This window comes from Akebia trifoliata, chromosome 6, assembly GCF_017979445.1.
Source record: "Akebia trifoliata isolate Shusen 1 chromosome 6, ASM1797944v1, whole genome shotgun sequence".
NCBI classification, from domain to species: domain Eukaryota; kingdom Viridiplantae; phylum Streptophyta; class Magnoliopsida; order Ranunculales; family Lardizabalaceae; genus Akebia; species Akebia trifoliata.
The window spans coordinates 6,581,378-6,595,450 of record NC_141380.1 but is presented as its reverse complement, the minus strand read 5'-3'; the positions used below and the strand labels follow the sequence as shown (position 1 = coordinate 6,595,450).

Below are 14,073 nucleotides of genomic sequence, written 5' to 3'. Positions count from 1 at the left end.
CAAAGTGTTTTTCTACAATGTCATAGCTTTTTACTAGTTAAGTAGTACATTTGACAATCTAGCAATTTCGAAAAAGCTGGTCAATTGAATCTTTATGTGTGGCCCTCCAAACGTTGGTCACACTATCCCTGCTGTATTGGTGGCATGAACGGTTCAGATTGAACAATAAGAGAAGCCTCGATGTTGTCGGAAGGTCCAACGATTTCAAAAAGACTATAGATTTTTGAACTCAACCTGACAACCGGATTCAAAAACTCACCGACATGTCATGTGCAAAGAATCGTAGATTTTTTTGCTTGAGATACACAATTGTACCCTCAGGATACACAACTGCAAATAGTAGGTTCGGTCAGGTTGACTGTGTATCTTGAGAGACAGAATCTACGATTCTTTGGCCATGCCACATTGGTGACATTTTGAATCCCCCTATCAGGATGAGGTCAAAAGTCAGCACTCTTTCAAAAAAGCTGAACAATATTAATTTGTTTTTTTTTTTTTTTTCAATTTGTAATTTTTTTATTATAATAAATTGAAAAAAGAAACCCCTTTTTTAGTAATTTTTTTCTTTTATTAATAAGGATAGAAATTAAGGTAGCATTTTGGACTTTGGAAATAGCTTTCCTCAAAAACTGCTTGTTCAAAATTGGTATTTGGTAATGAGTTATACATAGAAGCAAGTTGCTCAAACGAGGCCTAAAATCTTAAGTGAAACATAGAAATGTCCGTCAACAGAATCTTTATGTGTGGCCCACCAAATGCTGGTCACACTATGCCCCGCTGTACAGGTGGCATAAACGGTTCAGATTGAACAATAAAGCAAGCTTCGGTGTCTGTTGGACAGCAGCGATTTTAAAAAACTGGACAGTGTTAATTTAGTTTTTATAATTTATTTGTAATTAATTTAAAAAATAGCCCTTTTTAATAATTTTCCCTCTTATTAATAAAGATAGAAATTAAAATAGCATTTTTGGACTTTGGAACTAATTTCCTTCCAAAAGTGTTTTTTCTTTTTTAATTTTTTGTACTTGATAATGAGTTATACATAGAAACTAGTTATTAGTTGCTGCAAACGAGGCCTAAAAACTTAAATGAAACATAGAAACGTCCGCCAACGGTATCTCTAAGTGTGGCCCACCAAATATTGGCCACACTATGGCCCGCTGTACAGATGGCATGAACGGTTCAGATTGAACAATAAGACAAACTTCATTAAATGACACCGTGGCGTATCCTTTCTCATTAAATTAACCTAAAAAAACAAAAAAGAAAGAAATTTAAACGCCTTGCTTTTACCTTTCTCACATCAACGGCAGTTTCTCTTTCTCAGTACTGCAACTCGGTCGAAAATTCGTTCAATCTTTGATCGACTTCTCTGTTTCTGTATCGAAGGTATGGATGATCGAAATCTCTCTCTCAATTTCTCTGAGTCTAGGCTAAGTTAAAAGACCATTGTGTTCAATCGTGCTCTGATAAGTTTAGAAATTAAACAATTTATCCCAGAAATTCTTCTTTGATTCATCTGGATAGTCATTTGAAATGAAAATCGGTTTAAATTTAATGACATTTTGGCGGATTTTTGTTTAAAGTTTTGATTTTTATGCAGGTGGAGGTTTTGAAGATGAAGAAGAGTTAGTAGAGATGATCGAATGATTTTGATTAACTTGCATGGATGAAAATTTTCGATCTTGATCGTTCGGTATTGGTTGGTTTTGGTACTCGAAAGGATTGCGGTCTAAGTAAGTTAACAGGTAAGGGAAAATCTTAAATGGTTGAAGAAATAAAGTTTTCTGAGTTATTTTTCTGTTTGGATTTCAACAGGGAAGAACAAAGCTGAGAGCAGAGTTTGATTGCGACATAAAAAAAGTTGTAGCTTATATTTTGAAGTAAAGGAGCGAGAATGGTATGTTCTTGTAAAAGTTTTCGCCAAGAATCTTTTATGTTCTTATTCTTACTTAGAGTTTTGAACAGTGTTGTGGAGCATGTAAAAAAGGTATCTTTATGATGGAAGAAATATATGTTTTATTACAGTGTTATTGAGTGAAAATGTTGTGTTCTTATTTAAGGAAATCTTGTGAAGTAATCCGAGTGGTTTAGAATTAAGTTGGTATGTTGGAGGTATGGATTGAATGACATCCTTTTGGGTTGTATCATTGTCAAAATCTTGATTCAGTGAAGTTGAATTAAAGGTTTTTTTTTCTAATTTTTAGTTGATGTTGAATCAAATTTTATTATTGCTTGATTAAAGACTAATAATTTGTAATATTGTATATGAAATGTAATTTATGGTTCAAAATAGTGTCATTTATGAAAGCTTTAAAAGCTAACTATTTGTGATAACAAACAATGGTTCAGAGTCTGATACTTTTCCATCTTTAATGATTATGTTTCACTTTCCCATCAAATGATATTTTCTATTTAGAAATAGAAAATGTTAGATAAGAATTTAAGATTGGTTTGGTTGGAGAAAACAGTGTGTTGCAATGAGGTAGTGGGTTTCAACTTCAAACTCGGGATTCTATTGATGGTCTTTATTGGAGGTGTTGTAACACATCTAAAGATCATGAAATAAGTACACACATTCATTGGAGTGGGATGTCACTTTGCTTTTTCTTGGGGCTACACCAGTGTTTTTAGAGGTTTCTGAGGCTTACGCCTTGGGATGAGGCTCATTGAAAACATCCTGAGGCATAAGGTTGAAACATAAAAGCAACTAAGGCTTACGCTGCAGACCAAGAGGCACCCAAAAGGCAGACGCCTCATTGTGAGACTTACGTCTTTTGGCCTAGGCATACGCCCCATGTTAACTTTTTATGTATTTTTAAATAATATATTTCTTCTATTTCTTTGTTATTGCTAGCATGAAACATTATTAGAACACTTGGAAATGAATTCAAATAAAACATAGTAATACATGCAAAAACATCATTGGGCTAAATCATAATTATTTTATAATATTTAGTATTATACAAAAGAAGTTATTGAAAAAATAATATTCAACTATTAAATTATATAGTATTTCTTTTTTCCTAAAATACAAATATTTAGACTATTATCTATTGTTACAGACTATTAATTGGAATTCGATTATGTGGATTTAAAATTTGAAAATATGTGGTGGCTATTTTATATTTTTTAATATTATATTATTTATTTAAAAATATTATGTATGTGAGTGATGTAGATAGGTTTACCGATACTCATCTCAATACCTATGATCGAGTTAAGATGTGTAGAAGAAAGAAATCAGAAACATTGACTGAGTCAAGTCAGCCAAAACCGAGTCAACTCAGGTTGACAGAGTCAACTCAATCCAATCTTAGACCGATTCTCAACACCTAGTCCAACTTCTCTTCGGACTCTCTCTTTTATTGAGTTTCTATTTGTTAAGTTGCTTAAGTAGTCCTAGATAGTTTCTATTTCAATTTTAGAAAGTTCTTTTTCCTAGTTGGTTTCTAATTTGTTTTATATTTAACATTCGTGTTTATTCTATGGGTTATAATTAAAAGTCCTTTTAGATGTTCAAGTTGAGTTCTAATAGGATTAGAAGGTTAGTAATATATTATAGATAGATTAGGAAGTTACTTTTTAGTATTTTAGAAGATTTCTAAGTTGTTATTAAGTTATCTATATAAGGAGCTCCAATAAATAAATTCAGTGAAGTAAGTTTTTTTGAAGATTGATTAATAAAATAAGAGACTTTTCTTCCCTTTCTTTATTTTTTTGAGTATAAGAGCCCAATATTGGTTCTTAATTTTAGTGTTTGCGATTGATTTCCATCAATCTTAAATCTAGATTGAAGTTTCTAGTATGTTTTGCTCAACATAGAGATTCTTCATTACTCTTAGTTCTTGGGATTTCACCCTAGAATCAGATTTTTAACATAAACTCTAGGTTTGTGTGTTCTACCTTACATTATTGAGGTTATGCTTTATGCGTCAAAGCTTACCCCTTGAGGTGCTAGCTAGCCAAGCACCTTGCCTCACGCCTCAACATCTAAAAACATTGGGCTACACTACACATGTATCAATGGCCTTCTAAAGTGACTCAACACCGTTATACGGTTACATTATGGTCTATATTCTTGACTGAATCTCCAAGCAGCAGATGGAGTATGCTATTTGAAATCATGCGTGACAACTACTATTTTTATTTTTTTTTTGTTGATAAGCAGCGGAATAGTGGTTTGTAATTAGTGGGTGGAGACGAGTTCTGAACCCAAGTCGTGGTATCAACACTCACAAACTTTACCAACTTAGCAAGTTGGCACTTTCTGATCCTTTGTTTTGCAAATGTAAAATGCTTTGCTTGTATTTGCAATCATCACAGCCACTGGATCATATTGGTCATCAACTCTTGAAGGCAGGGAAATTGGAAATCAGATGATCATATTTTCACCAATAATGTCAGTTTATATTTAGAATAGAAAACAAATTGTTAGTTAATTAGCTTGAACTATTGCATTTGATTTTCATCCTTGACTTTCATGAATATTATGCAAATGTGAAGGGTAGGGGTTCTCTCGTCTTTGTATTGTGCTAGTCATGAATACAATATATATTTTTCATTTCACATGTAAAGTTTGTTAGAAAGAAGCACAAGTGAGCTCGAGCTTGATAGCAACAAGAAAAGAATAACCTTTGTAATATGGACACAATAGTTTGATGTAATATTGCCGTTTCAACCTAGATTGTCATGAATACACTTGTCGGCACATCCCAAAGCATATGAGAGTGTCGTTCATTTAATTTAGTTCCTTTTCTTTCCGTTTTAAATGATTTCATATTTATTAAGTTACTAGGTTGCTCTACACCTCTACCATAACCATCATCTACGCCTTACCCAAATATTGGGGTCTTCAATGTGAATCCTTGTTTATCATTCCACTCTTTCTAGACCTATATCTTATCTTATGGAAACTGTAGAAACATATCTGCATTTTGTGCTTCTCAACGCCATTTCAGAGGCCTTTTACAGTTGTATCTTTGTTTCCGTTGTCACATGTTCGTGTAATTTTCATCTTATAATCGTAATTTGAAATTATCAATAAGAAAATAAATAAGTAACAATAGGACAGAAAGTACCACTAATAAGAGAACAAAAAAGGCAAATAGAACAATGATAACCCAAAAAACATGAACTATGATTTCACACTGCATACATTTTCCCACCTGTGCAAAGCATTCCTTACCATTAAAACCTAGCTAGGCTTCTCTTTCCAAATGCCCCAACAAATCATGAAAGGAATGGGATTCCACAAAATTCTCTTTCTAGAAAAGTAGGTAAAAATTCTCTAACTTTGGAATAGAGAGGACGAAACAGAGGGAAAATCCAAACAATGGCCATGAGCTTAATAAATGGGAGCAAGTAGTATGTATTCACTACTAGCTAAAAAATCAAGAATAACGACTCTACGAGAAATGTCTTATCAAGAGCAGTCGACTAGATAAAAGATGTCACTCTATAAGGAATACTAGAACCCCAACTTATGGAAGTGGGGAGCAAAGTTCTAATCGGAGGAACCAAAGAGTATTATAATAATTTGATAGAAAATTTGTTGTCCTTATGGCTCCTAGTCGACACCCATCCATTCTCTTGTGATGGATGAATTCGGGTGTTAGAAAATTGCCCTATTAGATTATAACTGGTTTTTGCGAAAAGAAGGATACGTAAAATGGAGGTTGATAATGCACCTTGGGTAGGATCAATTCGACTTCGGTCTATGTTTGGATTGGCTTTTTTTGGAGCTTGAATTGAGCTAGTTAAGATTTCTTAGTCCGACAATCAGGTTGGCTTGGGACCTTAGGAAATTCAAGATCAAGTACAAAATACTAATCGCAACTATAATGGATATAAAATAGATATATGTATTTTCATAAATTAGCAAATATCTTTTACCATAAATTAGTTAATTATTACCACATAGGTAGTCTGATAATTACCATAATCGATATCTTTTAATATAGACAATGAATTAGAAAACTACTTCCATATAGTTAACAAATCACTGCTATTATTGATATTATATCCACTTTTTTCAGATATTGAGGAATGAGGTGAGGTGCTCAATAAGTAATATAATGTGTGTAAATAATTAAAATTCAAAAAATAAAAAATTAGGGTACCCACTTTGCATTTTCAAATTTCAAGTTTCCATCTCGCAATCAAATTCCAAGTTTAATGTCTTGAAACAATAATAATAATAATAATAATAATAATAATAATAATATTTTATATTACCTATAAAAAAAAATATTTTATATTTCAACAAGAAATTATTACTTTGCATTTATTGAAAAACTATAATTAAATATTGGGTTTCAATAACTTTCTCTATATAATATTGAATACTACAAATATTTATCTATGAATCAAATTAATTCAACAACTTTCTTTGTATATATTACTACAAAAGTTTGCTCATGCCTACGGCACGAGCATCTTCTTTAGGGTTAAGGGGTAAAAGAGGAAAGACAATAATGTTGGAGGAGTATTATTGGAAAAGGGGAAGAGGAAGGTACTATATAAAGTTTTAGGCAGTGTAACTAAGGGAGAAACGTGCAAGGCGAGGGGAGCAATTTAGTGAAGCTAGCCACAATAAAATTATTAAATTCAAAAAAATTAAATAGTGAAAGATAGGTTTTAGATGTTTTTCATCTATAACATGTATAAAGATGAGTTTTAAAATAAGGTAATGTATTTATTCAATACAAAAAAAAGAAGGGTCAGCAGTAGTAGAGAATTTAGAGAGGAAGAACGAAAAAACGTCAAGAAGTATAGGCATGCCAACAACATATGTCATTGCTGCTACAGCACAACAACAATTAGGGTTGTTAATGGACGGGCCCGTTTTGAGTTAGGGTTAACCCTAAATAAGTAGTTTGTACCTTAGACCAACTTTACACCCCTAGTGAGCCTAAGTCAACTAAACCCTAACCCAAGCCTAATGGGTACTGGCTGAATAAAAATGAGAAAATGTAAAATTAAACATTCTTAATGGTAAAAAATATACTTTCCAAATAATACTATACAAATAAAACACATTTACTTTTTTTCAATTTTAAGTGAGGTGCACCAGGCACCTTACACCTTGACTGAGGCGTACTTAAGGCGAGTGCCTTGGTACGCCTCACTTACACTACGTAGCCTCACATTTATTAAGGTGCCTTTGCTCCGCCTCGCCTTGAGGCACGCCTAAGGCGCTTGCCTTGACTACACTGTTATGAAGGTTGAAGGGTATTTTTGGAAAGGATGAGAAGAGGAATGACAATAAAATCAAAAGTTTTCCTCGAGATTTGTAGGCAGATAAAATCCTAACCCCTCTTTATGTGAGGGATAAAGGGAGTGGGGTCCACTGTTGTGTTTTATTATATAAATTTTCAATTTTATTTTCAAATGCTCCAATTATGTTGCATGCCAACAACTATTAATAAATTAAATAAACAAAAGTATAGATAATATATGGTTTCAAAAAAATGTAACACGTGAGGCTCATGCCTTTTGGTTTGAAGCATATGTAGTAATTATTTTATGATTGTTTCCAATGCCTTAGGGCATTTTTAATGAGCCTAGCCCTAAGGATCACCTTGAAGCGTAAGTTTCACAAACCTTTAATTGCATTATCACTAGCTATCTATAGTACATAAGTGGTAAGGCGTGTGGAGAGTTGTTCCCAGATCCTAGGTTCAAAACCCCTTGAACCCATACTTTTTATGCTAACCACTAATCCATCTTTACCTATCAAAAAAAAAAAAATCTATAGTACATAAGTAAACTACACACACACACACGTGTGTATGTTCCACCCAAGCACGGGTTTGGTTTAGTCCAGCCTCCGACTCGATTGAGTTGCTCACCTACTTGACTCATAAACATGTATGCTAATATTGTTTGTTAACTCAAAGTTGGGTAAGGGTTTGAGAAAGATATGAAGATCTCCCTCCAAGCCGTACATGTAAATCCTCTTAGTAGCATGATGACACTACTATTGTGAAAATTTTAGTGAAATTTCTAAAAAATTGGTGTTTCTTTTTAGATCTTAATGGATATCACTATCTAAGATTGGGCATCCTATCATGGGTCAAATTCTTTCTTGGTTAAGGCATTAATGGCACAAAAACTCTTAATTGCAGAAGAAGATTCTAGAATGTATTCCTTGTTGGAGGTTCCAATTATGTGCAATATGTGCAGTCCTGAAATTTCTCCATATCTAATAGTCCTAAAGGTACTTTCCTTGTGGAGTATGAGGCTGACTACAGTAGCACAGTGGTTTTTGAAGAGTCTAAGCTTTGGAAGGCTAGTTCATCATCTGCCCATATATACAAATGGTCTAATCAATGTTTTCCTCTTTACAGATTCCTGCTATAAAGAAATACATAAAATCCTGTCTGACAAAGTCTCCTTAGCAAGCACACGCTGATTAGTGTATTGATTGTAACAAAGCCTACAATTTTAACTACTATGAAACTTTTGACATGGATGGTTTTGCCTCATTAGAAAGCCTTGATGTTCATCTGTGGCAGTGGACTACCTGATTCAATGTATGGTGTTCTGTTTTTTGAGGCATCCAGGATAACTCAAAGATCACTAAATCTTTTAATTTATTTTATAATTTAGGTCTTGAGATTTGTAGTTAGATTTTTATGTTATTATTGGTTAAGTGAGGCTTTTGCTTTATTCATGATTTTTCCAACTGAACTTTTGGTCTGTTGTAAATGTGTATGGAGGGATTCCTCAGGGTATTTATTTTCATTCTAAATTGGTCAGACACAGTTGTAGGGAAAATAATATTCACTTTTCTAACCCCGTTGTTAGGTACAAGGCATTGATGATTGTGACTATTTTAAATTAGCCGTAAATAGAATTAACTTACAGTACTTCGCTAGATAGATTTTTAATTAGTTGTGTTTGGCAGTCTTTCCAAAACAGGGGCTTTTGGATGGGAAACAATGAGGAATGTTTCAATGATCCCGAGAAAGCTTATGATAATTCTTCTGGAATTGGACAGAAGCGCACTCAACAATGGTTTGTAGATGTTATGGAACCCAATTCGCTCCCCTACAAGAAGCCAACTGTAGAAACTTCATCTGGAGGACCAATTTCAGGAGTTCCGAATGCTAATATTTCTTGGGAAAATCCTTCCAGTTTCCAATCAGTCGGGGGCCAATTCACTGACCGGTTATTTGCACCTGAACCAGCAAAGTCTATAAAATTTGGGGGCTCGAATTTTCAACCCTTCAATACATGGAATCTAAATATAGGAACAAATGGTTTTGATGAGCAATTGGGAAACGATTTTTCCATTGCTTCAGGAACAAGAGGTATTGAAGAGCAGTTTGAAAATAAGTCTTCCATTATTTTAGGAAAAGAGTGTATTGAGGGGCAGTTTGGGAATGATTCTTCTGTTACTTTATCAATGGATCGTACAACGGAAGACTATGGGGGAATTAGAAATGTCAAAATTAATCAGGTTAAGGACTTCGACGACAGCATGTTTGAACCTATGAGTCCCACCTTCAACTGGGGTGATAGCAGTACAATTTCTTTCAGTGATTTTCAAGAGAAACCTGAGATAGGCAGGTTCATGAGCAGTTATGATTTGTTTATGAGCCAATTTTCATCTCAGGTTCAACCACTGGAAGCGTCTAAGGAAAATGAGTTGGTTAATTCGAATGCTGATGTAGTTGCAAGTGCTAGCTCATTGGGGAACCCGGCACCCATAGTTCCTAATTTTACGTTTGAGCCTAATTTGCCTAAGAATTTCCCTCCAAACAATTTCCCCTCAAATGTTCGAAGCTTGCTAACAACTGGTATACTTGATGGAGTTGATGTGAAGTATATTTCCTGGTTAAATGAGGTATATCTTACTTCTTATACATTAAATTTTGTGATCTTATTTTGTTACGCCAACTTTTTTATAACACTAAATGATGAAATTATATCCTTATTTTGTTTCAGTATTTGTGCTACATAATTTCATTAAATTGTTGTGTTGTAAAAAGTTGGCATGGCAATATAATCTCTTAACAATTTTTTATTTGCATTAATTTGCTGTTGAGTGACTCATGCGATTGCTGCCACTTCATTTTAGAGCGAGCTTCATGGTGTTATTAAAGGTCCTGGATATTTGTGCGGTTGCAAATCGTGTCATTACTCCAAGGTAGTTCATTTATCACTAAATTGTTAATGGTTCCTTAGAGGATTATTTATGTCATATATATATAATTTACTTTACTGATCAATCTCAATGTTCTATGCAGATATTAAATGCTTATGAGTTAGAGCGTCATGCGGGTTGCAAAACAAAACACCCTAACAATCACATCTTTTTCGGAAATGGGAAAACTGTTTATGCAGCAGTCCAAGAGCTGAAAAGTTTGCCTCAGGAAATGTTGTTTGAAGCAATTCAAACTGTGACTGGTTCTGAGATCAATCAGACGGCCTTCCGTATTTGGAAAGGTGATGCAACTTTATTCCTTTTGATTACTATTTGTGTTTGTTTGTTTGTTTGTTTGTTTGTTTGAGACTTTCATGTGGAGTTTCAATTTCTTCAACATCTCTAATTATTTATTTTCATTCTCTCGCTTTGTCTAATTTGCAGATTCATATGAAGCAGCAATCCGTGAACTTGAGCGTATCTATGGAAATGATAACAATGGTAATGGGGGATTCTAAAGCATCTTCGTCAAATTAGATGGCAGGCCAGTAATTGGTTTGTGGTATGGTTTTCAAATCAGGAAGGTAAGACTTATGGGCTTTTAAAGTTACTTTCACCAGTTTTTATGAGACTTGAATGTTGTTGTGGTTTTTAAGACTAGTTCTCTTGTTGTGGTATTTAAGACTAGTTCTTTTGTTGTGGTTTTAAGATTAAGTTATTTTGGTAGAATTATCAGTAACTTTACATATAAAAGAGAAAAAGACCAGAGGGCATTGGATATGTTGTTGACTCATATTTTTTGAGTCATTCCGATGAACCGAGGAACCGTAATTTGAATTCTGAAATAAAGTACTGATAATTGTTAGTGTAATAATGCCGTCATTGTGTGTGTGTTTTTTGTCGATGAATGATACTAGCTTACTGTTATTATTTGTTTGTGAAAGACGATTTCTATAAAGCACAAAACAAAGCCTTGACATGGCCTGGTTTTGGCCAGGCTAGGGCTTTAGCCAATTCAGGCCGAAAGGGTTTAGCGCTGGGCTACAACCTAGCCTGTCTTCTTATGTTTGGGTTAGGGTTTGACCGCGCCCACCCATTGAAAGCCTTACAAAGTCTGAGGTGACCATCTTTGATTTAGTTTTCCTTTTAACTCGACTTTGCAGTCTCCAAGCCTTTTGGCACTGGTCTAGCTAATTGGCCTGAATCTTAAGTTTTTCGAGTCTTCTGGGGCCTGGATTCTACTCCCTGCACTAACAACATTGAAATGGATCACATATAGGATGCCTTGCGAGCATGGTTTGATTAGTGAACCGGTGTGGTCTGGTTCCATAGCAAATTTCTGGAAAAATCCTTTTCACAATAGAAACCAAGTTTGGATGTGGGAATCATTTTGGAGTGGTCAGTTTGTTTAATTTGGATAAATCTAGGAAATTTTCAAACAGAATTCTGAAAACTTTTTGTGATTATACAAATGATGTTTTAGAGCATAGTGACAAAAATCTGCCTAAAAAAATCACAAATAAATCATGATTTTAATCATTCTTGATTAAATCACGATTAATCATGATCTAATCGGTGAATTTTTGAAAAAATCACAGATATTTTTGTTTTTAGCATTTTTAAAGTATTATATTTTCATTTAATATAGAAAATACATATTTTTTCACATTTTTTACACTCAAAACAATTACTTTTACTTTTTAATTTGTCCGATGTTTTCCCAACTTTTTCCGAATTATTCCCGAACACCGCGCCACCCACCCACTTTCTCAGTATGTGTTTTGAGTATCTTCTCCAAAATCTATCATTTTCAATTTATGTAAAAAATTATATATTATTCTTTAGATTTCAAGGTTGAAGAAGATAAAATGTTGAAGTTGAAGAGTAAAAATTTTATCCTATTCGGGACTAATTGTCTGGTCCTTTATTTCATAAAATTTTGGAAAAATATAGTCTGCACTTGGGCTTTGGCTGAATATAGGCCTGAAGGGCTGGTTTAGGTAAATGGGTCGGGAAGAATCCAATTACCTAACTGTTTTACAAGTTGTTGGTTGGGCTCGTAACTGGCAAGTCTTGGTGGTAGTGGTTGACCCAGACTGTTAACATGCCAAGATCAGTAGATCTATGTTGCATGGTTTGAAGTAGTTCGAAGGGTGGGCATAGATAATTTATTTCTTGGTTTACTTAGGTTCTTTAGTTTGATTCGCTAGTTTGGTTCGCTTGTATATTATATAATTTAAGCATGCAAGTACAAGTCCAATAATAAGAGTTCGAATTTTTCTTTTTATATTTTCTTATAATTAGAAATAAAAAATAAAAAAAATTCTAGTTTGGTTTACCGGTTCTATAAACCCAAGAAAAATAGAATCATAAATCAGTTTAGGAACAAGTCTTCTAGTCTATTATGTTTCTAAATAGACTAGGGGTGTCAATGGATAGTCGAAAATTCGAATCCGATACGAATTCTAATTCAAAAACTTGAATATCATCTGAAATTTTTGAATATCGGATTCAAATTCGGATAGTTTTACATATTCGAATCCTTATAGGATACGGATTCGGATATTAACATTTCTAATCCGATAATATCCGATTTGAAATAATATATAATATATATTATTTGATTTGATTTATTTATTATATACATAATATAGTATATAATAGGTTTTTTAAATAATAAAAAATCAATTGGATAAGGAAAAATTATGTTTTTTTTTATTATTTTAATATACACATTATTCAAATTCTAATCAGATATTATCTGATATCCAATTGGATAATTGGATTCAAATTCAGATAGAGTTTTAGAACATCCGTCGGATTCTAATTCAAATTTGGATATCAGAAATATATATATAAATTTTGGATTCGGATTCGGATATTGCTGTATCCAAACCGATCCGTTGACAACCCTAAAATCCCGATGATCAATAATATCTTAGGAAGAACTGAAAATGAATCCAAGTAACTTATTTTTGGTACCCTAAACCTAACAATTAAATGCATTTTTACCTCAAAATACCCCCCAAAAAAGTAATTGCTAAAATTTTACTAAAAGATTAAAAATCTCCCTTGTGTGTGTGTGACCAATTTTACTTTGGGAAAATTGTATTGAACAATATATGATTTATCACATACCCATTAAAGATTAAAACATGCTCTTTAAATATTATAAGGTTTGGCTCAAATTATAATCTTGACATTTACTTTATTTATTTTTAACTGGGGTGTACTAAGTAACTGTTGAGTGCCAATAGTAGCTCTCCATTATATTAGGCTCTCTGGTGCGTCACGAACTCTCAATGAGAAGTTATAACTCTCAAGTCTCACACCTCATCCAAAGAGTTTTACCGTTGGAGAATTCCAACTCTCTGAAATTGGACATTCTAACATGTTTTGAGCAAAACTGAAGCGTCTCGGATGAGTTTTCCAATGCATTTGAGTTGTCTCATTCAACAATGAGAAAAATAATAAACCATGATTTTAATACATTTGAACTTGTCTATCCGTCTCATTGGTGGACGATACCAAGACGTATCGAATGAGATTTAAAACCATGCATTCAAAACACGTGAATGTAGCAACTCTTTCAATCCAATGATCCCAAAGGCCGCTCCGATGTAGCTGGCTAAAGAAGAGTCATTTTTTCTGATATTCAAAGCTTGATACATGGGGTGGGGTGAGCTGTTTCAACTTTCTACATTTGAAGCCAAATTCATGTTGAAAACCATCTTCAAGCATGGTTTCAAAACTCGGTTAGACGACCCGTCTCATTCATGACCGGGACTGAGTTGTCTCCAATGATTCAACTCGTCTTGTATGAGACAATCCATTTAACTCGATTTACATTAATCGATTTATATATATTTAAATTAAAATAATTATAATTTTTTTAATAAAATAAGATATATTAGAAAATA

The 14,073-nt window shown here is 33.4% G+C and overlaps 1 protein-coding gene across 2 annotated transcripts; it reads left to right on the top strand.

Annotated features, from left to right (window-relative positions):
• The first annotated feature begins 1,233 nt into the window (after positions 1-1,233).
• LOC147399940 (uncharacterized) lies at positions 1,234-11,027 on the top strand. Of its 2 annotated transcripts, none has more exons than XM_086445514.1 (7): positions 1,234-1,389; positions 1,604-1,736; positions 1,819-1,900; positions 8,912-9,853; positions 10,088-10,156; positions 10,257-10,455; positions 10,598-11,027. In XM_086445514.1, the coding sequence occupies exons 3-7, from the start codon at positions 1,898-1,900 to the stop codon at positions 10,669-10,671; spliced, it is 1,287 nt and encodes a 428-aa protein (XP_086301640.1). In that variant the 5' UTR covers positions 1,234-1,389; positions 1,604-1,736; positions 1,819-1,897; the 3' UTR covers positions 10,672-11,027. The 2 variants fall into 2 exon arrangements, with proteins under 2 accessions (XP_086301640.1, XP_086301639.1); XM_086445513.1 differs by having other exon boundaries at positions 1,604-1,748.
• The last annotated feature ends 3,046 nt before the right edge of the window (positions 11,028-14,073 follow it).

Bases quoted from the DNA above. Each gene is read 5' to 3' on its own strand.
- LOC147399940 (XM_086445514.1), top strand. The intron at 9,854-10,087 runs GTATATCTTACT...ACTTCATTTTAG, and splicing joins ATATTTCCTGGTTAAATGAG to AGCGAGCTTCATGGTGTTAT. The intron at 10,456-10,597 runs GTGATGCAACTT...TCTAATTTGCAG, and splicing joins GGCCTTCCGTATTTGGAAAG to ATTCATATGAAGCAGCAATC.